Below are 25,199 nucleotides of genomic sequence, written 5' to 3'. Positions count from 1 at the left end.
GATTTGTACATTTTTAAAGGATGGGGTTAGAATAAACAACCTATGTTAAGGGGAGAAAAGGCTGTTTGAAAAATTTATACAGGTCACAAAATGCTGCCAGGAATATATTTAAATAGTTTTTCAAGCAAAACAGACTTCATAATTGCTTACTAGTAAGGAATCTTAAATGTCATAGCATGGTGTTTGCATCTGACTCATTAATCTTTTCAAATGTTAGTTGTTACTTGTAGAGAGAAATGAGTCATTTATTGTTTAAACACGGGAGCAGCTGTTCATTTTTTCTAGTGTGTTAAAACCTTCACTGACATCTATAAATGGAAAAAAGAGTCAATGAGCTCTTCTTTCAGCTGTTGTTTTAGCAGCTGACAGTACCATTGACTTCACTGTGATGTAAAATAAAAGAAAAAATCTTTACTCATGGGTAGAAACCTTGAAGTTTAAAAATACAGAATTCACTGATCTGGGGGCATTTATTCATTCGACAAATATTTATGGAGCACACAAGGCCCTGGGGCTATAGCATTGAACAAAGCAAACCAAAAAAACTTCCTGTCTTCATGGAGCTTATATTCTTTTGAGCATTTTTATGAATACCATAATTTGAAATTATACAGTATTTCTATAGCCCCACTGAGTTCGGAAACTGTGACAATATAATTTTATAATAAAATAGTTCATGAAGAGGTATACAATGTCATCTGCATATAAACAAAGGATCAATTTTTTTTCAAATCATGACTTCTGCATTCCCTAATCAATATGGTGTTCTATTATAATCAAGAACTTAAATTACGATTTCAGTTATATATTCTTTTCTTTTTCCTTCTATAGTCTTGTTTTCCAAATTATGCAGGTGATATATAGCACTTCTTCCTCAGTCTGCTGTAGTCTGTTGATAACATTGTTTTCATGGAGTTATATCTGTATTTTAACTTTTTATTTAATGAAAGGTTATCTTCAACATTTAAAATCACAGAGTATCTTTAGTAAATCATATTATATTTGAGTTTTTTCTTTCCCTATTGTTGACTTTTAACTATTTCTATTTCTGTCTAAGCTTGATGATTCCTTTTAACCTTTTGCCTTTATTTTACTTGTCTTATTATTGTTTGCCACATCAGATCCTTTGTAGAGCAAGGCAGGGTATGAACAAATAATTTTATCATTTAATTCAATACAAATTAGGGTTTTTCCATTTAAGAATAAAGATAATTCGGAATGTCTTAGAAAACTAGCAATTTCTCTGTATTTATTATTTCAATTATGGTGGGGTATTATTGATGGTTTTTAAAAATAAAATTACAGTACATAAACAGAAGTTTTTAAGTTTCGTACTTCTAAAAGAAAATTGTAAATCCCACTGTTTTAAATAGAAAATAAAAATTCGTATGTAACACTTATTGGAAAAGGGATTTTGCTTATGAGTATTCAGATGAACTCACCTCATATTCTTGACCTTTGCATCATTAATTCAGACAGCCAAGGAGTTTGCCACTAGACCATTTTTAGCGGACTGACTCATTTTTTATGATTCAGTTTTCTGTTAGTTCAATAAACATTTTCTTTAAACATGCCTTTATTGACATATGCTGTAATGCTTTATGTATGTTAAAGCTTTCTACTTCATTTAAATCCCCTGTTTCTTAGCTGTTTCCTTAGTGATTAAAAGTTCCAGTTGTTCCCTTCAATCTATAACAGCTGCAAGAACAACTCTTCTTTCCAAACCAGCTCTCCTAAATTCCCGTTGTTAGAGTGGGTATCTATATTTAGCTGGTGGGATTAAATTGCAAAGGCTTCAAGCTGGGCAAAGCACACTGATCTGCCTTTTTACAGCTAGACCTGTGTGCTGCGAGGAGCTAAGGCCTTCAGTGTCCCCTTCCTTACCCAGGTTACTCACAAAATGGATTCCCAGCGGGAACTCACAGAGGAACTGCGGCTTTACCAATCCACCCTTCTTCAGGATGGTCTAAAAGATCTCCTGGATGAAAAAAAATTCATCGATTGCACCCTAAAAGCAGGTGACAAAAGTCTTCCTTGCCACAGATTGATTTTGTCAGCTTGTAGTCCTTACTTCCGTGAGTATTTTTTATCTGAAATTGATGAGGGGAAAAAAAAGGAGGTAGTATTAGATAATGTGGATCCTGCTGTACTAGATTTAATCATCAAGTACCTGTACTCTGCCAGTATTGATCTCAACGATGGAAACGTGCAAGATATTTTTGCCTTGGCCAGCCGCTTTCAGATCCCCTCGGTGTTCACTGTCTGTGTTTCCTATCTTCAGAAAAGACTTGCTCCTGGCAACTGTCTAGCCATCTTAAGATTAGGACTTCTTCTTGACTGCCCGAGACTTGCTATCTCTGCCCGTGAATTTGTGTCTGATCGTTTTGTACAGATTTGTAAGGAAGAAGACTTTATGCAACTATCTCCACAGGAACTGATATCAGTCATTTCAAATGACAGTCTAAATGTGGAGAAGGAAGAAGCGGTATTTGAGGCGGTGATGAAATGGGTGCGAACAGACAAGGAAAACAGGGTCAAAAACCTTAGCGAAGTGTTTGATTGTATTCGTTTTCGCCTTATGACAGAAAAATATTTTAAAGATCACGTTGAGAAAGATGATATAATTAAAAGCAACCCAGAACTCCAGAAAAAAATCAAAGTTCTCAAAGATGCCTTTGCAGGTAAACTCCCAGAACCTAGCAAAAATGCAGAGAAGTCTGGGGCTGGGGAGGTGAACGGTGATGTTGGTGATGAAGATTTACTTCCTGGTTACCTGAATGACATTCCCAGGCATGGAATGTTTGTCAAAGACCTCATCCTCTTGGTGAATGACACAGCTGCCGTGGCTTATGATCCCACAGAAAATGAGTGCTACCTCACTGCACTGGCTGAGCAGATTCCCCGAAATCATTCTAGCATTGTTACCCAACAAAATCAGGTGTATGTGGTAGGAGGACTATATGTGGATGAAGAAAATAAAGATCAACCTCTACAGTCCTACTTCTTCCAGGTAAGAAGGGCTGGTTTTCTAAAAGTAGAGACGTAAAGGAAAGGCTGCTGTTTACTACCCAGTTACCTGATGTGTGAATCATTCAGGCTGCTTGCATTTTATTCTACTGGATGTCCTATGCAGTCCCTTGCACCTTTGCTACTTACAGAGCTGACAAAAGTACTTAGATAAGTTAACTTAATTGCTTGTTAATATTTAATAAAAGGTTTGGTGAAGAATGAGGTTCTAATTAATGTGTAAGTGATGACTCAGATTTTCTTTACACTCTTTTAGCCACAGTGTTAAGTTTATAGCTGATGGTGACTATAATCCTTCAAAACTCAGTGTGTTAGTAAAACCTAAATTGAAACTTTTAACCCATTAAGTAGGTTAATGTATTTCTCTAAACTGTAGTACTTTCCACATTGCAAAAATTATAATTGGTCAGATTTTCAGCCTTTTTCCAGGTTTTCTTGAACTGATTTGAAATTCTTAAGGGTGGAATTTTATCTGTTATTTATGTTTACTGCCTAAAATATAATTTTGTTGAAAATGAAGAGAACTTATGTAACTTAATTTACACACTTTGGGTTACCTTCTGGGAAAAACTACAAAGGTGTCACTAATTTGAATTCATCAATTATATTTAGAAATTTTTATTTACGATGATTTTTTATTTATGACAAGTGACCACATGTATTTGGATCAGAGTTGTACTTCAACATCATTCCAATTTAATCTGTTTTGTGAAACCACAGATGTGTCCAAGAAACCAAATACTCCCAACTAAACTCTTTATAGTTTGTTTGAAGTGAGTTTGTTTCATATTATTAACACATTATATTTTATCCGTTTATGAAGGAATCAGTGGCTTACCCTTTATCTTTAATAATGCCAATTTTTAAGCTACTTTGTAGCTTACAGCTAGCTCAGATGAGTTTGTTTAGATCATAGCTACTCATGGCCTGAGGTTTATGGGCACTTGAACTGGAAAGGCCAGAGATAAGTGTAGAATGTCATACCACAGTCACTGTGTGCTCTCAGTGTGTGACATGCTGTGCCTTCACAAAATACTACCTTTAACCAGGTTTTCCTAATCTTGAAAAATGTAATATATATGTTAATCATTCTTAATTTTCAAAGTTCCATTGAAAAATGTTAACTATGAAATACAAAAATAAAACAGAAGCTATAATCCTAAGTGTTTGAATGCATGCCAGAAAATTTCCTAAGCTCTAATTTTAAAATCAGTGAAATTTCAGAAAAGCCAAATTGAATTTAAAAGGCAATCATTATATCTAGGAAGTAAAAATGGCATAAAACACACATGGACACACAGGTATCTAGAAATCGTAGATCAAGGAATACTTAACAGTATTATCTTTATTCTCTTCCATCCTGTTACTACTTTTTTTTTTTAATTTAAATCCAAGTTAGTTAACATATGGTGTAATAATGATTTCAGGAATAGAATTTAGTTATCACTTACATATAACACCCAGTGCTCATCCCAACAAGCTCATCCCCCCACCCCCACCCCTCCAGCGACCCTCAATTTGTTCTCTGTCTTTAAGAGTCTCTTATGGTTTGTCTCCCTCTCTGTTTTTATCTTATTTTTGCTTCCCTTCCCCAATGTTCATCTGTTTTGTTTCTTAAATTCCACATAAGAGTGAAATAATATGATATGTGTTTTTCTCTGACTGACTTATTTCACTTAGCATGATACACTTTAGTTTCATCTATGTTGTTGCAAATGGCAAAATTTCATTCTTTGTGATCACTGACTACTCTTACTTTTATGGGCACAGCCTCTCATTTCTGGTTCAAGAAACCTGTTCCATGTTCTTTATAGCTACAAAAACAGTTACACAAAGTTGAAAAGGTCAACTCTCTGTCATTGCCCATGACTTGCTTCTCTTAAAAGGGACAAATAGTGCAACAAGATGCCAGGATAAAAACACCTGACTGTAAGGAGGGTTATTTATGACTCACAAGAAAATATATGAGAATTTCATGTTTTATATTGTATTTTTCTGCTTGATCCCGTCTGTTTAGAATGTATTAAGTTAGGAGTAGTATGATCTTTGATTGTGTACTATAAATAGATTATGAGAATTTTTTACCTAAGAGAGGGTTGTTTGTTTTGTTTTGTTTTTCATAGAATTAAAAGATTCATCAAATCTTTGAACAGGATCCCATTTTAAAGTAATGTAGGTCCAAACCCTGATTTTAAGGATGAGGAAACTGGAGCCAGACAGGTTAAATAGCTTGACAGATCATCTATAAAAGAGCCTGATAGACAGTACTGTTACATCTGCTGTACTAAGTGCCCTGATTGGGGAGAGGATGGTGATGTGGACACTCCTGTACAGTGTGGGCAGTTAACTCTTTAGTCTGGGATCGTAATTGCTGTTCCCAGTTTTAAGAAACAGTGGATTTATATAGCTTGTTTTTGAATATCACTTAAAAGCTCTGTGCTTGACCAATTATTTAACCTTTCTGTGCCTCAGTTTTCTCGTCTGTAAAACAGAGATAATAAAAGTGGCAATCCTGGAGGACTGAATGAGATTACCCGTGTAAAGCATTCCGTACGCAGCCTGTCACAGAGTCCAAACTTCATAAATGTTCGTTACTATTTCTACTATACTACACACCACTTTCTTGATGAAAGGACTTTTTTCCAAAAATGAAAAAATTAGCGATCACAACCTAGATGTTAAAATTTGTGAATGCAGACCTAACAATGCATATGTGAGGATTAAACTGCTCATTTTATCTAGTCTTAATTAGTACTTGCTTTAACCAAAGTTACGAGGTGAAATACACATAGGCTTCTACAGAGACCCTCCCTTGACCACAGCCCTTATTATCTGCACCTACTCTTGGTATCCAGTTATTCTGGGGTTTATTCCTTCTTCTGCTACACAGATGTAGCACTACAGAGAACAACAAATCTGTAACTGCACTCCTTCAAAAAGCAATTTTCTCATGCCTTCATGTCCTAATATGCAAAGTGGAAAAACGTAAAATTACCAATAGTAAGCGCTGAAACTGATACCTGCCACACCAGAATTACCTACCCGAGAGCATGGGCACCTAGAGAGCTGTCTGAGGCTTGCAGAAGTAGCAGCAGCAAACACAAGCAAGTTACTTCCTAATACAATTTTTAAAAAAGACAGAGGCGAGGGTTTTTCCAATGACTTCCAGCAAAAAGCTAGGAGGTTATAGCCAGAACCCTGCCTATGTCAGAAATAATAAAGCGAAACAGAGAGAAACCTACACAGTTTTGAAGAAAAGAAAAAAGATATTGCCTAACATCCCAGTTGTCTGTGGACTGAGCGACAGGTCCAGCTGTCCTGGCTTGGGGAGCATGTTAAATATAGCATTCGGGGGTCACTCACATACACCCTCCCCACAGTCACAACTTCTCTTTCCCCAAGGAGCTAACAGTATTAGGATGCTTTTCTCGAACCTGAACAAGACAACATGGGAAGAAACTTTGACAAGAAACCTCACAGTTCTTTTTTTTTTTTTAATTTTTTTTTTGACATTTATTTATTTTTGAGACAGAGAGAGAGCATGAACAGGGGAGGGTCAGAGACAGAGGGAGACACAGAATCTGAAACAGGCTCTAGGCTCTGAGCTGTCAGCACAGAGCCCGACGCAGGGCTCGAACTCACGGACCGCGAGATCATGACCTGAGCCGAAGTCGGCCGCTTAACCGACTGAGCCACCCAGGCGCCCCGAAACCTCACAGTTCTAACCAAACTCTAGTGACTCTGTTCTCTTCTTTTTCCAGATTTTGTTACTTTTGGCTATTTTGGTAAACCAAGCAGAATTTCTCATTTTTCTTGGTAATCCAGAGGTAAAATATGATATTTTGGATTGCAGTTTTATTTTACCTGCAGCATCTTTGATTATCTCAGTGTATTCTTTTTTTTTTTAATATATATATATTTTAAGTTTATTTATTTTGAGAGAGAGAGAACAAGCAGGGGAGGGACAGAGAGAGAGGCAGAGAGAGAATCCCAAGCAGGCTCCATGCTGTCAGCACAAAGCCCGATGCAGGGCTTGATTTCACAAACTGTGAGATAGTGACCTGAGCAAAAACCAAAAGTCAGATGCTTACCCAGCTGAGCCACCCAGGCGCCCCACTATCTCAGTGTATTGTAAACAACACATAGAATATAGCATATTTCTTGGAACGACTGTAACTCTTTTCTAACAAGCTGTACAATTCCTTATATATTTTTCTTTCAGCTTGATAACATAGCATCCGAGTGGGTTGGACTTCCACCTCTGCCATCAGCCAGGTGTCTCTTCGGTCTGGGAGAGGTAGATGACAAAATCTATGTAGTTGCAGGCAAAGACCTTCAAACAGAGGCTTCGCTGGATTCAGTATTATGCTATGATCCCGTGTAAGTTGCCATGACATTCCTGTTTCGTAAGCATTCAGGTATATGAATGCTCATTACATATTCATAGCTTTAGAACCTAGAATTAACTGAAAGCATAGAAAACGTGTTTCAAAGCATAGAAATTCTACCATCTTGTCATTTCAGGACTGCAAAATGGAATGAAGTTAAAAAACTGCCTATCAAAGTCTATGGCCATAGTGTGATTTCACATAAGGGGATGATATATTGTCTAGGAGGAAAGACAGATGACAAGTAAGTACCTAAAATCTCCTTATGGTTTACATCCAAATGATTTTCTTTAACATTTTTTTAAGTAAACTCTACCCCCAACGTGGCGCTTGAACTCACAAACCTGAGATCAAGAGTTGCATGCTTCACTGACTGAGCCAGCCGGGAGCCCCTCCAAATGATTTTGTTATTGCAAGAGTTCTTCCCTCCTTTCATCTGAATCTACATACTGAAATGAGACTTGGTTCTCACTTATAACATTTTGGAAGTGAAAGTTTCAAAATAAAATTTTGAAAAGCTATTGGAGGATATTATAAATGATTTCTGAAGGGAAACTGTATAAAAGTTAACAGTTGCTAAAGTACCAAAAAATAAATAAAACTTGCTAAAGTAAATGTGTAGATATTCAGCATATTGCTAGGAACTAGCATGATACCGCCCTCATAAGCATTCTTACAGTTGAAAAGCAGCATTTAGGAGCATAATCAAGTCTTTTTCATTATATTTCACTACGTTAAAGCCAGTGGGCTTTCTTATTCTTTTGGCCACAACTAGATAAAAACTAAGTGTACCTCTTTAATGTTATATCTAAAATATAACTGCTAAACCAATAGTGCATTAAAATATCATGGATTTGTACTTTACCTTCATAAAAGAATTTAGATAGGTGAGTTTGAAACTGAGGAGCCTGGTGACAGAAAAGAAAGCAGTTATTTCCTAAACAATGTTTCACTGATTTACTCCTGGACAGAGTAAGAATATTTAAATATTTTGATAGTCAAAATATTTAACAACAACTGGTCACAAAGAGGCACTGATCAAACAGAACAGCTGCATCTGGTACACCCACGGCTGCCTAGTTTCTTGTGAGAAAAACAGGATGAAGGTTCATATAACTTGATTTCTAGGCACTTCTCAAGGGATAGGTAATTAGGAAAAGGATCTTGTTACTCAAAGGGAGAAGTGACTTCAGAGGGCTCCAAAAGTCAGTCGGTTAAGCCAGGAGCCTGTCTGGTAAAATGAAGATTTTCAGTTTAAATAGTGAGAACTAATGTCCTGCCTCTGAAAACTCTGCCTAATTTGGCTTGTCCTCATTTGCCCGAGCTGCTTAATAAATAGAGATAATCCTGGAAAGGGAACCAGAATTAAGAATTATAAGGGCAAAGCAGGAAAGGAGAGTAGAATATGGAAATGTGCTAGAAATAAAGAACTCTATATTCTGAGTTAACAATTAATGGTTATTATTAAATTAAAATGACAAATAGCACAGGAAATGTGATTTTAAAAAGCAATGGGAACCTAACAAGCGGAAAAAAAAAAAAAAAAAAGAAAGAAAAGAAACAGACTCATTGATATAGGAAACAAACGGTGGTTACCAGAGCGGGGAGATGTTGGGGACGGGTGAGATAGGTAAAGGGGATTGAGAGATACAAATTTCCAATCATAAAATAACTCATGGGGATGTAATATACGGACAGGGAATGTAGTCAATAATATTGTAACAACTTTGTATGGTGACACATGGTAACTAGACTTACCTAGGGGGATCATTTCATAATGTATAAAAATAAATCACTATGATATACATCTGAAACTAATACGATATGGTATGTCAGTTATACTTCAATTAAAAATAAAATAAAATAAAAATAAATGACTAATTGTTTAAAAAGAACAATGGGTTTTTATACAGTCTATCCATATTCAAAGATAACATATTCTGATATTTTAATATTTGCCTTAATCCCAGCCATTCCCATAATTTAAAGGAAGGCCATATTACAAACTTAGTGCAAAATCTTATTTGGGGTATTTTTCCTGAGTAAATAGGATGGAAAATGTGTATTAAGCAGTGTTCTGACTTTGAAAATCTAGTGACCCTGCCAAATGATTTAAATTGTTTCCTTCAAGTGGTATTAGTAACTAGGAAATTGATATGTCAGTAAGAAGCATACAGGTCTTGTTGGTAAGAATATATTAATCTTGAGAGTATGATTAACCAAGACAGCATTGCTTGATGAATGCCAAAGAACTTTGAAATGAGTCATTATCTAAAAGTAAGCACTAAATCTCACTAGTTAACACCACTGAATTTGAAGAACATGATTTTGTATCATGACCTTGTCAAGAAGTTTTAAAATAATACTCATAGTCAAATATTAGAGGAAATGCTTCTACTCCAAATATCTGGTCTTTCATAACACTAAGGAAAAAAGTTGTCCTCCTAAAACGTTGGGTGTTGTTTGTTGGCTTTTTTGCTTTACCAAATATATCCAGGGGCACCTGGTTGGCTCAGCTGCTACAGCATATGACCCTCGGTCTTGGGGCTGCGAGTTCAAGCCCCACATTGGATGTAGAGCTTACTTTAAAAAAGCAAAACTAAATAAAAAAGCCCACAAATATATCCAGTTGATGAATTATTATTTAGCATTTTGAACTCCTATCAGTAAATTATGGATAACCTTAAGGAACTCTGAGGAACATACTAAGAATAATTCAGATGAGTACAGGTTTTCCTGGTAGCATTTAGCGTATAAAACTGCTCTCCTACTGGGTGTTGTATGGAAACCAATTTGTCAATAAATTTCATTAAAAAAAATAATAATAAAAAAAAATAAAACCATCCAAAGGCTACCTTCTGCAGGCACAATGAAACAACTTACAAAGCTCTATCAAACCTGGACTTTCTTATATCATCTAATTCTATTCTTTCTCCTAAAATTCTACGTCACCCACACTGACCTTTCTCTTCCTTGAGTATATCAGCCTTGTTTTGGCCTCAAACCTTTGCATTAGCTCTGCTACCTGAATTTCCCATAACTAAATCTTAGACTAAAATACTATCTCTTCAAAATTCTTTGATTACCTGAAAAAGGCAACCATCATACCACTGTACTTTAGTTCCTTGCATACCTCTAAATAATACATAATCAAGTCAGTTTATTTTTATTATTCTCCTGTGAATTATTATTTGATTACTTTCTTCCTACTTCCTTTTAAATATATATCCCTCAAGAACAGAGACTTTGTCTGCTTTATTCAATCTTGCAATCCCAGAATTGAGAATATTATCTGTCCCTTAATAAATAGTAAATACTATTAATATTAAATATTAACTAGTAAATAGTAAATACTAATTGAATGAAACATCTGTAAATGTATCTTTAAGTATGTCATACTTTATCTTTTAGTAAGGGTTGACTTTTAAAATGAGGAATTTGAGGTATAAGATTTATAATATTATTTCCATTTCAACTTTCTTCTGAAAATTACAGTAAAATTATTTTTTTCCAAAGTACTTAGAACCAAGCATCTTTACCAGCATAAGCAATGATTATAACAAATTATATAACTGATTTGCAACAATGCTGCATATGTAAATTATACTTTTAATTCTCATCATCATCTCAAAAGCACTTGCTAAAATGTTCAACCCCCTGAGCAGATATTATTATCTGATTGTTCGGTATGGAGATTTCTTTGGAAGCAATTTCTCATCTATTTTACTTCTTTTTTTGATTCTCAGTGGATTGATTTTGTCAAGCTTCTAAGTTTTTACTACTTGTTATTAAATTAAAGAGAATTGAGGCATGCTTCTAAAAAAAAAATAAAAAAAAATAAAACTGCTCTCCTTACTCATCTATTCAGACGACTAGTTGTCTAATCTATAGCCTCAGACTTCTTAAAATACACTGGTGTATTAGTAGTATACTAAAATGAAACAAGCCGTCATATTATGGAGTTAAATTTAAAATAGGTACTTTCATACCTAATTATTTTTTAAATTAACTAAGTCATTCCTAGGAGATTCAAACAATAAGATAAACTTAACATTTTTGTTACTTGGCACAAAAAGGGTCTATGATTTTTTTTTCAACTCTATCTGTGTCTTCTGTTGAATTTAGCAGCAGATAGGATTAAAATCCACTCTGGGCGATTGCCGAAAGGAAAGGTACTCTACCATCCAGTAGTATATTTAAGTTATAAAATAGTTTTAGTGCCCACATTGGCAATTGTCCTTCACTTGTGTCATAGGCTCAGATTCAGAATACTTGTGAGTTTTTCTAATTCTGCTTTATGTATCTGAGATGGGAAGCAATGTTAAACGATTAGTGAAATTGCTTCTTTCAGAAAGGAAGGTTCTAAAAGGACCATTTTGTTGTCTTTTATGTTTACAGAAAGTGTACAAACAGAGTGTTTATCTACAACCCAAAAAAAGGAGACTGGAAAGATGTGGCTCCAATGAAAATCCCTCGTTCCATGTTTGGGGTGGCCATACATAAGGGCAAGATTGTGATTGCAGGAGGCGTCACCGAAGATGGCCTTTCAGCTTCAGTAGAAGCTTTTGACCTCATAACCAATAAGTGAGTTGCTGTATCTTACCAAAGCATATGAATCATTCTACTTTTTTAACTTTGGATGAAAATGAAGCTTTCTGATTAGGACATGGGGAGAGGAGGGCAGGGAGGCAAGGATTAAGATGAAGTATGTGGGTTCCTTCTGTTATTGGGTGTGAAAAGCCTAACATTTTGATGCATTACGTGTGTTTGCAATTTGGAACACATAGTTCTCAAGTTAATGTTGGAGTGTTCAATTTGTCCTTATTTGTTATTAACTTAACGTTATGAATTTAGTCGTGCAAAGGTAATACTTCTGAATAATTATATACATGTGGGTGAATATACATGTTTCCATATGGTGTTTTGATTTGAAATGTGTGGAATGAAAAGACCTCCACTTGGCTTATGATATTTGTAAAGCATGAATGCTTCAAATGGTTAATTCTTTTATACTCTTTATAATTTCTTAAAATTTTCACTTATAAGCTTTTATTGGCTTAAAGTTAATATGAAAAGACATTTGACAGATATCGTTTATGTAAAATTAGTCTTTTTCAAATTTTTGAGTTCACTCATCTAGATAAATACATAGTTTTTACACTCCTAGTTTAGCAATGAAGAAAAATCAGAGCACTGTCATTACTTTTTTAAGGAACCATGTATGCCTGATTACAAAATACACTTTAGTATCTGAAAATCACCAAGGAACTTTTATGGATTTAAACGATCATTAAAAATCGTGTTTTTGAAAACTATCATATAGGTAAACACTCATAAGAAGTTAAAGAAGCAGTGCACAGAACTATAAACACTCTATGTTCATAGCTTTTTCATGTGTATGTATAGACATTTATATTTATAAATCTGTATGCTTTTTGAAAAAAACAAAATTACACTAAAATGTTGCTTATGATTATGTCTGGAGGGTATGATCATGGTGGTATTTGTTTTCTTCTATACCTTTTTGTATTTCCAGGTTGTCTATAATGTATATGTGCTATTTTTATAGTTAGAAAAACAAATAATATGTTTAGAGAAAGGTCCACTTTTAACGACAGAGAAATAGAATAGAGAGTTGCCAAAATGACTAACTCATTCTAGACTCTTGATACCTCCAACTGATTTTATTAATTTTATCATTAGTTGTCCTATTTCATATGGCTTTAAACATTAAAAAGTTCCCTTAAATCCTTTATTTAAAAAGATGAAGTCATTAAAAAGAAAATTACTAACTCTAGTTTCTCAACTAGGTTAATTACATGCCTTGACTGCAAAGGATTTAGAGATTTCTCGAGAAATGATGGAAACCCGGCTTTTTAAAAACTTGTATTGCCATTCAAATGAAATCCAGCACAGTAAGACTCAGGAGCCCTAGAAGTGCACCAACCCCCCAGTTTATGGCACACATTTTGATAACCATTGCTGAACACGCTAATTGATGAAGGTGAAATAGTCCAAGATTGACATATTGAGGGCTTTATATTTAATCTGGTTACATCTTTCAAATAAAGAAATATTTAGCTATTTTTCAGTAGAAAAACTTAATCTTCTAATTTTAGATGTGTATGCTAACTTGAATTTTTAAATTATTTCACATAATTGTTCAGTAAATAAATTTGGCATTTCCTTAGGTTTTACACTGACTGTATTTTCAATAATTCCTAGATGGGAAGTAATGACTGAATTTCCCCAAGAAAGAAGCTCCATCAGTTTGGTCAGCCTGGCTGGATCCCTGTATGCCATCGGGGGCTTTGCCATGATTCAACTGGAGTCTAAAGAGTTTGCACCCACTGAAGTCAATGACATATGGAAGTAAGTTTTTTTGACTCCAATTTTTTGGACCAAAGATTAAATCAAATAACTGATAACCGATAAAGCAATTTTGCAGTAAAGAGTAAGCCAGACTTTCCCAACATGTATGCTTCTTCTTGATAGTAGCTTAAACACTTTTCAAACCTAATTGAACTTTTGCACGTGCCACTTACTTGATGATCAAGTACTGCTTCTAATTAGCTGTGTGCTTGGGAAAGAACTTATCTAGGCCTTTTTCTTAATCAGTAAAATGAGATTCGGACTGTTGATTCTTTAATAAAGCTCTACTCTGCTCTGAAAGTGTACTACACTAGGCATCCAGTAGAGTGAGGGCTGCTTCCAAACCTTTCTACCAGAGGGTACTTTATATCCTAAGAGTTCTGAAGAAATATGTAGTTAACTTCTTGAGTTTTCCACAAATTCATTAATTCTACTTTGATTCTAACTTAAACCATTTTTGAGTTTTTGAAGATTCAGTTATAAAAGCTTTTTAAAAAAGAAACAAGTGAAAAGGAGCAATCCATTTTACCCCTCAGATCGATGCTGGGCAGGTCTCCGAAGGATGACACTTGCAGTGGTTAGTCAGTTGAATATTTTGAAGTTAGGCTTGAAATGAATGTAGTATTTATACAGTGTGTGGGGGGTGGTGAATTTTACCATAGTTTCTAATGCAGTGAATGTCCCCTGGAGACCAAGGCACATACAGGAAGTCTTAGGAGCAGAAGTGTAAGTTGTGTCATGGAGAGCCACATAGTTGGGGCAGGGCATACAGTATGCAGATATCTGGTTACCACTAGGATACCACATGTGTCTGTCAAATGGCACCTGCTGCCTTCAGCCCAGGCACTGTGCTTGCTGATAAAAATTTATAGGAGGCAGATCTCAGTTGCCTGAGGTAAGCATTAGTGAGTTGATACCATACACTCATCCAGAAACTGCCAAATTCATGCTTTCCCTCTCAGCTGAAGGCCAGCCCCCACTCTCAAGGATGGATGCTCTTCCTTGGTCTGTCACCAGATTGTCTGGAACCTTGGTACTCAAAGTATGGTCTATGGACCACCAGTGGTGGCATCTCCTGAGAGCTTCTTAGAAATGCATAATCCCAGGTCTCACCCCAAACTTAATCAGTATCTTCATTTTAACAAGTGATTTGCTCACTCATTTAAATTTTTAGGGAGAGAGGGAGGCAAACCATAAGAGATTCTTAAAAACTGAGAATAAACTGAGGGTTGATGGGGGGTGGGAGGGAGGGGAAAGTGGGTGATGGGCATTGAGGAGGGCACCTGTTGGGATGAGCACTGGGTGTTGTATGGAAACCCATTTGACAATAAATTTCATTTTTTTTTTAATTTTTTTTTCAATGTTTATTGATTTTTGGGACAGAGAGAGACAGAGCATGAACGGGGGAGGGGCAGAGAGAGAGGGAGACACAGAATCGGAAACAGGCTCCAGGCTCCGAGCCATCAGCCCAGAGCCCGACGCGGGGCTCGAACTCACAGACCGCGAGATCGTGACCTGGCTGAAGTCGGACGCTTAACCGACTGCGCCACCCAGGCGCCCCGACAATAAATTTCATTTTTAAAAAAATAATAAAAATAAATAAATTTGTAGGGATAGCTTTGGAAGAGCGATCAGTGAAGGCATATCGCCAAGGCCAAGAGTAGAAAGTGGATATTACTGCTTCTATACCTGACCCACCACATGCCTTATTCCCTGGTGAACTGAAAGGCTGAAAGACAGGTGGCTTAACCAAGGAATTATTTTATGCATCAAACATTATTTCCTTGTGTTGTTGTAATAGTAACTAGCTATGTAGAAGGCAAGAAAAAAAGTAGCTATAAAGGGAAGTTAAGTATTACTCATCTTTCCCCACCCCAAAAGAGGAGGAGGAACAAAAACCAGAGATTTCCAGGGAGGAAAGAGGCTAGACTTAGGGAGAAGTTGAGATGGAAAAAGTCTGGAAGCAGTAGGGAAAAAAAGAATGAAATAATGGAGGGCTGAGAAGGTTAGGGTTTTTGGAAAACAGGGATAAGGTCAAAGAGTGAATAGGCAGTGATCCTTAACCCTGGCTGCACATTAAAATCACCTGGGATGGGGGTGCCTGGGTGGCTCAGTCAGTTGAGCGTCCGACTTCGGCTCAGGTCATGATCTCACAGTCCATGAGTTCGAGCCCTGCATCGGGCTCTTTGCTGACAGCTCAGAGCCTGCAGCCTGCTTCAGATTCTGTGTCTCCCTCTCTCTCTCTGCCCCTCCCCTGCTCATGCTCTGTCTCTCTCTGTCTCAAAAATAAATAAAAACATTAAAGAAAAAAATTTTTAAATCACCTGGGATGCTTTCAAAATATACCAGCGCCTGGACCTTAACGCAGGCCAATTAAATCAGGATTTCTGCAGTGAGGTCCCAAAACCTTCTCAGGTGATTCTACTATGCAGCCAGGGTCAAAAACACTGATGTTAGGGAATGGTGCTGTCAATCAGCTGAATCCCACATGAGCCACTGTGATTCCTAACGGTGGTCAAAAGCTAAGTTGCTTCAGCAGGAGGATGTTGTAGGCAGCAAAGTAGAGCATCTCCTGCTAAAAGTAGCCCTTACATTGCTGAGGGGAGCCTGAAAGAAGCATCCTCTCTGATTATGTTTGATTTTGCAATTAGGACAGTGGTTCCCAAAGTTGCTTGCTCACTGGAATCACGTAGGGAGCTTCAAAAAGTACTGACACCTCTTTCCTACCTCTATGGACTATGATTTCATTTTCTAGAGTATGGTCTGGGCTTTTAAACTTTCAAAAGACCCCTGGATGATTCTAATATGCAGACAAGTTTGGGAACCGCCAGATTGGGGAAAGGCAAGAATGCATTCATCACTGTCTGCTTGGCTGTAAAATTTTAAATTTAGGTACTGGTGTTTTCCACTTGGGTGATAAAATCTAGAGCAATAATTCTCAACTCTTGCTGCATATTAGAATCACGTCAGGAACTTTAAAAAATGTTCTTGCCCAGGCCATACTCCATACCAGTTAAATCAGTCTCTGGGGGTAGGACCCAGGCATCAGTATTTTTAATGTCTCTAGTGGTTCCAAATGTGCAAGTCAAGTTTGAGAACCAGTGATCTGCTGTGGTTTCCAAGGCAGCATCAGCACCACCTGTGTACTTGTTAAATATGCACATTCTCAGGCCTTACCTCAGATCTGAAACTCTGGGATTGGGGGGTCCAGCCATCTGTGTTCTAGCAAGACCTCCAGGTGACTCAGATGTGCACTGAAGTTGACGGCCACTTAAATTCTACTCCTGAAACTAATATTACACTGTATGTTACCTAACTAGAATTTAAATAAAAACTTGAAACATTAAAGAGAAAAAAAAAGTTGAGAGCCACTGATCTTCCAGAAAGGTGGCTGCCCACTTGTCCTCAACTTCCTGGTGAATCTCTACTCACATTTGCAGAGATGAGAACTATGGGTATACCACATTCTAAACATATAGACCCTTTTAGTGTGATATGTAAAAAAAAAACCCAAAAACCTTCCATTCTCGTATTTTTTGCTGAAATCTTTCCATTATTTAGGATTGACCAAGCTGAAAGTAAAAATATAACTGTCACTGGGGCACCTGGGTGGTTCAGTCGGTTGAGCATCCGACTTCTGCTCAGGTCACGATCTCACAGCTGTGAGTTTGAGCCCCGCGTCAGGCCCTGTGCTGACGGCTCACAGCCTGGAGCCTGCTTCAGATTCTGTGTCTCCCTCTCTCTGCCCTTGCCCTGCTTGCACTCTGTCTCTCTCTCTCTCAAAATAAATAAACATTAAATTTTTAAAAATTAAAAATAAATAAAAATAGAAAATACATAACTGTCAGGAAGCAAATGCTTTTAAGCCTCATTTAACCTGATATTGTTTAAATGTGGTCACTTTTTCTTTAAGTCACTTAAAACCGTTCTTTTAATTTGTTGCCCCAAATTTTGTATAGATAATCAAAGTTCTTCCCTTTATTAGTGGTAAAATATTTTTTGTCTACTTTTCTCAATGTAAAAATCACTTGGTGTACAGTACAAATCTTGAAAATTAAATTTGGACTATTGTTAAAATTAAGTCAGATAGGACATATCTTACATAAGTATGAGCTACTTTTAAAAATTATTACTTTAAATCATCATCATAGAATGATTTGGGGGTATTTCCTTTGTGCCAAGTATTAATAGCTTCTGGAGGAGGGAGAATACTAAGGTGAATAAGATATATTATTTGCCCTCAAATACCTTTGAGCTTGTTGAGGACATAAATATGAGGAAAAATTTTCAATAGAATGGTAACTGCTCTAATAGATACTATATAAAGGACAATGTGAGAAATGAAGGGAAAGCTACAAAAAGGCTTCAGAGAGAGGGCAGCGTTTAGGAATTCCTCAAGCAGAGAAGGCATTCCAGGCACCAGGCAGAGTAGAGGCACACATATTTCAAAGCAATTCAAGTTCCTGTATCTTTATAGCCGTGAATATTCCCTGAGGGAACAACCTAATGTTAGTTCTTACCTAACATCAAATGCAAACTCTAATAGTACTCACACAGGACAATAAAGCAGAAGGGAATGGATTCTTCTGGAGTGATCACTAGCATCAGCTGCCATGGTGGGTACCACTGTATGGGAAGGATTGAAATTATAATCAAGGTGACCAGCTGTCCCTGACTTTTCAGTTCTTACTCTTAATGTAGAGTCTGCTGACTTTGACTCATAGCAACCAGCCATCTTTATCAATCCAAATGTGAATGAATGATTAACTATTACTCTTCATCTCTGCACAGTCTTTGATTCCCAGAGAAGGCTTAATTAACTGCCTAAACATCCGGATTAAATACCATGGCGGTAGTTCAGACATATGCTCAGAGAAAGCATATTTGAGGAGGAATTCAAATGATATTGTACCAGTCAGCTGTGTCCTCCTCTAGTTAAGAGCCAATGGGTTTTTCTCAAAGACCCACATTCGTATATTTAATACAAGGAAACGTACAGAACTATCTATTTAAAAACTGCTTATTGATTACTTTTTTTTTCTCCATCAGGTATGAAGATGATAAAAAAGAATGGGCTGGGATGTTGAAGGAAATACGTTATGCTTCAGGAGCTAGTTGCCTAGCAACACGTTTAAACCTCTTCAAACTGTCTAAACTATAAACCGGGAGGTGAAAAAACACAATAGAATGGAATGTGGTTTGTTTGGATAATAGGGCTTTAATTTATTTTGTTTTCAAAAGCCTATACAGAGATTGATGTAGAAATTATTCACTAATTACTGTCCATGAGGTTAGCAGTGGGTGTCAAAACCTCAGTCATTGAATCTTCAATGTAACAATCATTGTTTAAAACCATTTTCTAGTAGGAAATTAAGTATTAAATTGAACAGATTATACCTTTTGTTAATCTGTCTCACTCGATTGTAAAGAAATTTTCTAAATTTGAGTTGTTTACTAATTCTTTCATTTGCATTGTTATGGTAACTTTACACTCATTTTCTATTATAAATGAAATTGGAGAATGAAACATGTATATCTACATTTTTTAATGTTTAAAATGTCAAAAACTTTCCCTCGTGCTTCAAGATATGACAAGATTCTATGCATTATATTAAAGATTACATACCATGAGAAAACTTTGGAAATGCTATTTAAAAAGTATAATAAATGGGTTTCATTTGAAGGGGAAAAAACCTCTAAGTAGTCAATTTTAAGTGGTCTTTTTTTCTCCATTCCTTTTGTGACACTAGTATATTGTTTATGATTTAAATCAAATTTAATTTTTTTGGGGGGGTACCTGGGTGACTCAGTCGGTTAGGCGTCCAACTTTTGGTTTCAGCTTAGGTCATGATCTCACAGTTCCTGAGTTCCAGCCCCGCATTGGGCTCTGTGCTGACAGTGCAGAGCCTGTTTGGGGTTCTCTCTCTGCCCCTCCTGCTCTCTCTCTCTCTCAAAATAAATAAATAAACTTTTCAAAAAAATTTAGTTAAAACCAGTAAACCAGTCTTCAAACCATTAACTACAGTGTCTGTGATAGGAGGGTTGGGGACTGTCCTTAGGAAATGAACTGATTCTTTAATTGCTGGGCAGAAGTTGGGGCCAGTGAGGTGTATATTTGTGTATTTGTCGGTTTAAGTTTTATCTATATATTCCATGAAAGAGCTACCTATTTGCAAATTTCTGATAGAAAGGTGACTGGGGTGCCTGGGCAGCTCAGTCAGTTAAGTGTCCAATTCTTGATTTCCACTCAGGTCATGATCTCACAGTTCATGAGATCACGCCTCACATGGGGCTCTGCACTAATAGCACAAAGCCTGCCTGGGATTCTCTCTCTTCTTGGTCCCTGCTCAGGTGCATGTGCATGCTTTCCCTCTCTCACAAACTTTTAAAAGAAAAAACAAAAACAAAAACAGAAAGATGACTGTATTATTGCGTTTTCTAGGATGTGAAACCCTATACTCAAGCTGTTTGTTGTTAGTATATGCACTAGGCTGGCTCTTCAGTGTGTCCACAGCCATCACATTCAACTCTGTGCAAGTCACCAAGTAATCGTCGTTCGTGGGTTTCACATGCTTTTGCAGACATGTTCGACTTCTAGCCTCACACATGTCGCTTTCTGAGAAATCTGACTTGGAACTAATTTGGAGTATTCCATTATTATTTGTCAAGCAATTTCATAAAGAACAGATGAGTGTTCATACAGTTTTATTGTCTCTACCATAAATATGGAAACATATCCAATAAAAATCAGTTTTATTTTGGATCTTTGAAGTGGAATCTGGCTACTTTTCTGTATTGACAGAAACTATTCTAAACTATCCAGGATTATATAATCAACAAATCCTGAAGGTGGGAAATTCTACAGATTGTTCAGCAGATAAACTGTTTCGAAGAGAAAGGGATGGTGTGAGATACTTCTAGATTAAGACACATTTAAAAGGTTGTGGGGAGGCAAATTATGGTGTCTAGAGATGCAAACCTGAGTGATAAAACTGTAAGAGGAAGTGCTTACTATAAAAGCAAGACAGGGATGCCTGGGTGGCTCAGTTGGTTAAGCGTCCAGCTCTTGATCTCAGTTCAGGTCTTGATCTCAAGGTTGTGAGTTCAAGCCCCGTGTTGGGGAGAGAGTGCAGACTGACACAGACATGATATTACATTGTAAAAATAATGCTTTGGGATGATGGAAATGTTCTGGAATTAAATAGTGGTAATGGTTGCACAAACTTGTGAATACTCTAGAAAACCACTGCATTGTATACTTAAAAAGGGTGAATTTTATGGTATATGAATTATATCTCAATGAAAAAAGAATGCTTTAAAAAAAAGAATGTTTTGTTTATAACAACTCCAGTTATTTAAATAGAAAGATCATCAAACAAAAATATGTAAGAATATATACATAAATAAAACCATTTGGGTAGGGCAGCCTAGAGGAAGGAGAGTACGAGATGTGGTACACTAGAAGTCACATTACGTGTAACAGTAAGTGAAAGGTACAGCAGGGTCATTTAATCAAGATTTCCCTGTATTCAAAGTACACAATAACTAGGTTTTCATTTATATCCAAAGAAAACAATTTATAATCCTCCTCAGTCTAACCATTTTTAAAATTTTTTTAACGTTTTTATTTATTTTTGAAAGAGACAGAGCATGAGTGAGGGAGGGGCAGAGAGACAGAGAGGGAGACAGAGAATCCGAAGCAGGCTCCAGGCTCTGAGCTGTCAGCACAGAGCCCCACATGGGGCTCAAACTCACGAACTGTGAGATCATGACCTGAGCCGAAGTTGGACGCTTAACCAACTGAGCCACCCAGGTGCCCCAGTCTAATCATTTTATTCTTAAAGTGCTTACTTTTTTTTTTTTTTTTTTTTGCTTACTGTTATGTATTGCATTTCACACCATGCAAAGTAATAATATTTTAAACAAGTGCTTCAACTAAACCTAAATCAAATATCAACACACCAAAATCCATGCAGGACACATGTTTGGTTTTGCTTTTTTTTAAATGTTTATTTTTGGGAGAAAGAGTGAGCGGGTTGAGGAGGGGCAGAGAGAGAAGGGCACAGGATCCAGAGCAGGCCCTGCGCTTACAGGAGAGAGCCCAATATGGGGCTCAAACCCATGAACCACAAGACCATGACCTGATCGGAAGCTGAACGCTCAACCGACTGAGCCACCAGGTGCCCCAGGACACATGTTTTATAGCTATGCTTAAGACTCAAGGCATTCTGGCTACCAACTTATTTTGGGACAGAATGAATTTAGAAGGTCATGAAGTCAGAAGATAGCAAGCTTCAAATGCTAATTACCTGCACTTACACCAAGTAGCCTGAGGATAGTTACAACATGGCTTTCTGCTGAGCACAAATATACCACACTTGGAAGAAGGGCTAGGGATTACGTCCCATAGTAGGTCCCTAGTTACTATTTTATTAAATAAATGTGTTGTAAGGCAAGAGAAAATCATTATTCCCCCAGCATGTATACGATCAGACCAGGTCAAGTTTGGTCCTCTTTCTGGGGTGCCCGGGTGGCTCAGTCGGTTGAGTGTCTGACTTCGGCTCAGGTCATGATCTCGTGGTTTGTGAGTTCGAGCCCCACATCAGGCCCTCTGCTGTCCACACAGAGCCCGCTCCAGATCATCTGTCCCACACCCCCTCTCTCTCTGCTCCTTCCCCGCTTGCACTCTCTCTCAAAAACAAACATTTAAAAAAAAAAAAAAAAGATTGGTCACTTTCCCCCTCAGCTACCACTCCATTTCTTTACTTCCATTTATTTATTAAAAAAAAAAAAAAAAAAAAATCCTGTCTCCTCCTGCTTTCTATTTAAACCAATCAGGCTTTCACACCTAGCACTTCACCAAAACTACTCTTTTCAAGGTTACCAATGATTTTCATGTTGCTAAATTCAACAGTCATTTCCCAGTCCTCATTTTAGCTGATGGCAGCATCTGATACAACTGCTCACCTCTCCCTCCTTGAAATGCTTTCTCTACTTGGCTTCTAGGAAGTGTTAGTACCTATGACTTTCCCTCCTACCTCGCTGGCCACCTGTGGCAGATACACAATATGCACTGCTGTATTCCCAGCACCTAAAACAGTTACTGACACTTAGTAGGCCCTCAAAGAATGAACTGTAAACGATTCAAGTTTCTTCAGAGCTACAAGTCTTTTATATTAAGAATTTTATACAATTTCCCAACCAGATAGTAGAGAAAGATTAAGTATTGGAGAAAATAAAATGTCTGCTTAATAGGTATTCAATTGACCTTGAAATCAGTCAATTCTGTACTATCATTTTTCAGTTGAGTCAGGCCCCTTAATTAAAATAAGTTAAAATGTGACACACCAGCATCACGAATTTTAATTTAAAACTACGGTCATGATTTGCCTTCTCCAAATATACATTCTCTCAGGTAGTCCATCCGAGCTTCCTTTGTTGACAGTGCCATAGAGTTCCATTCAAAATGAGGGATCTGTAAAATACGCAACGTAGTTTGAATTTAAAGTTTTAAAGCAACAACAAAAAGCATCAGAGAAGACTTGTAAGCACTACTAAGCCAAACTGTAGGAGCCTATTAAATTAGCTCACATAAGCATAAACCATTTTCAGAAGCCAGGTGGGTCCTTCTCCCAGATAAAGCCCAGATACCTCCTTCTGCCTCACGGCTACTTTCACCTTCCTGTTCCTACAATACCAACAGTGGACATTTTTTCCTGTGTACCTTTCCTACATACACACACTAGCCTTTTTCTCTTGTATCTCTACCCATCTCCACAGTGCCTCTCTCTCTCGTAAGATAAATAAATATAAAAACCAACAGATCTTCTACAGATAATAAAATAAATGATTTTTATTTCCTATTCAAAAAACATGGAGAATGTCTGTTTTGGAGATATTTTAATATAACTGTTTTTTTAATATTAAAAAAAAGGTAATTCTAGAACTGTCACATTAAAAGGGAACACATACTGGATGGACCTAGAGAGTATAATGCTAAGTTAAATAAGTCAGACAGAGAAAGACAAATACCATTATGACTTCATTCCTGTGTGATTAAGAAACAAAACAAATGAACAAAGAAAAAAAGAGACCAAAAAACCAGACTCTTTTTTTTTTTTTTTTGAGAGAGAGAGAGAGAGAGATAGAGTGAGCACATGCGTGTGCATGCATGCAAGTGAGGGAGGGGCAGAGGGAGAGAGAAAATCTCTGCTGACAGCTCAGAGCCCAACACAGGGCTTTGTCTCATGACCGTAAGATCATGACCTGAGCCAAATTAAGAGTCAGACGCTTAACTAATTGAGCCACCCAAGAGTCCCAAACACCAGATTCTTAAATACAGAGAACAAACAGGTAACCACCTGTCAGAGAGGAGATGGGTGGAGGGGAAGGGTGAAATAGATAAAGGGGATTAAGAGGTACAAACTTCTACTTGCAAAATAAATAAATTATGGAGATGAAAAGTAGAGCATAGGGAATTTAGTCTGGAAGACTGCAAAATGTTTGAGGACAGATGATCACTACACTTAATTGTGGTGAGCACTGAGTAATGTATAGAATTGTTGAATCATGTTGTATACCTGAAATGAATATAAAAATGTATGTTAATTATACTCCAATTTTTAAAAAAAGAAAACACATGTACATCTAGTTTTCTGAGTTCTTTAGGGGCAGAATTACATCAGTATTTCATACCTGAATTACACGATACCCCAAAATTTCCAAATGTCGTTTTTTCATAGCAGATTTCCCCTTTAAGTGAGGGATGTTTCTACAAAAAGCTCTTGAATCCAAAAATTCCAAAGCAATCCTACACAAGATTAAAAATATATATATTTACTTCTGAAATCAAAATGAAAAACTAAGTAATTATAAGCGTTTCAGGAACAAAGTTACATCTTCATAAATTAACAAAAACCAAATGAATATATGAGTATGCTAAGTTATTATTCTACTTAAATTGGTAACTAGGGACAAATAAGGCTACTCATTAGAACTTACACCATATTATAGTAAAAATTTCCACGCTTTCTCATTTGTTTCCTTGTCCAACATATATTTATTATGCAACTACCATATGGAAGGCACTGTGAGGGACACAAACATAAAGAGATACAGCTTATAGTCTAACAAAACATGTGATACATATTAAGTAACTGTAATGCAGTGTAGGAAGTGGCTAAGTGCTATGAGATAAGTAGAGATGTATGGGAGCTCCAAAGAAGATACTATTTACTTCCACTGAGGACAATCAGAGGGTTAGCACTTTAGTTAGATTGCTAAGCTTTGGACAGCAAAGGACAGACAGTAAGTCAGAAGACACATGAAAAGCAAAGACACAGGAAAAGATGATATGAGCAGCAGACACTCCTACAATTAATCCTTGTTAACAGAGTTCATTAAGTTATGCCA

General features: G+C 36.8%; 2 protein-coding genes across 4 annotated transcripts in view; one reads left to right on the top strand and one right to left on the bottom strand.

The window, feature by feature from the left end:
- Window positions 1-1,894: 1,894 nt before the first annotated feature.
- KLHL41 (kelch like family member 41) lies at window positions 1,895-19,083 on the top strand. Its single transcript, XM_047873638.1, has 6 exons — window positions 1,895-3,010; window positions 7,250-7,407; window positions 7,552-7,659; window positions 11,814-11,999; window positions 13,641-13,787; window positions 18,837-19,083. Exons 1-6 carry the CDS (start codon window positions 1,901-1,903, stop codon window positions 18,946-18,948), a joined length of 1,821 nt encoding a protein of 606 aa, XP_047729594.1. The 5' UTR covers window positions 1,895-1,900; the 3' UTR covers window positions 18,949-19,083.
- A 3,847-nt stretch (window positions 19,084-22,930) lies between these two features.
- FASTKD1 (FAST kinase domains 1) overlaps window positions 22,931-25,199 on the bottom strand; it is a 48,044-nt gene continuing 45,775 nt past the window's right edge. For all 3 annotated transcript variants that reach the window (XM_047870762.1, XM_047870763.1, XM_047870764.1), the window contains 2 exons: window positions 24,483-24,597; window positions 22,931-23,262 (listed from right to left, as the gene is read on the bottom strand). In XM_047870762.1, the coding sequence (XP_047726718.1) occupies window positions 23,167-23,262; window positions 24,483-24,597 (211 nt within the window). In that variant the 3' untranslated portion in view covers window positions 22,931-23,166. The remainder of the gene's footprint in view (window positions 23,263-24,482; window positions 24,598-25,199) is intronic.

This window comes from Prionailurus viverrinus, chromosome C1 (assembly GCF_022837055.1).
Source record: "Prionailurus viverrinus isolate Anna chromosome C1, UM_Priviv_1.0, whole genome shotgun sequence".
Lineage (NCBI taxonomy): Eukaryota > Metazoa > Chordata > Mammalia > Carnivora > Felidae > Prionailurus > Prionailurus viverrinus.
The sequence above is the reverse complement of the archived record's forward strand: the minus strand, read 5'-3'. Positions and strand labels throughout refer to the sequence as shown.

Bases quoted from the DNA above. Each gene is read 5' to 3' on its own strand.
- KLHL41 (XM_047873638.1), top strand. From the start codon at position 1,901: ATGGATTCCCAGCGGGAACTCACAGAGGAACTGCGGCTTTACCAATCC. The intron at 12,000-13,640 runs GTGAGTTGCTGT...AATAATTCCTAG, and splicing joins TTTGACCTCATAACCAATAA to ATGGGAAGTAATGACTGAAT. The intron at 13,788-18,836 runs GTAAGTTTTTTT...TTTCTCCATCAG, and splicing joins GAAGTCAATGACATATGGAA to GTATGAAGATGATAAAAAAG.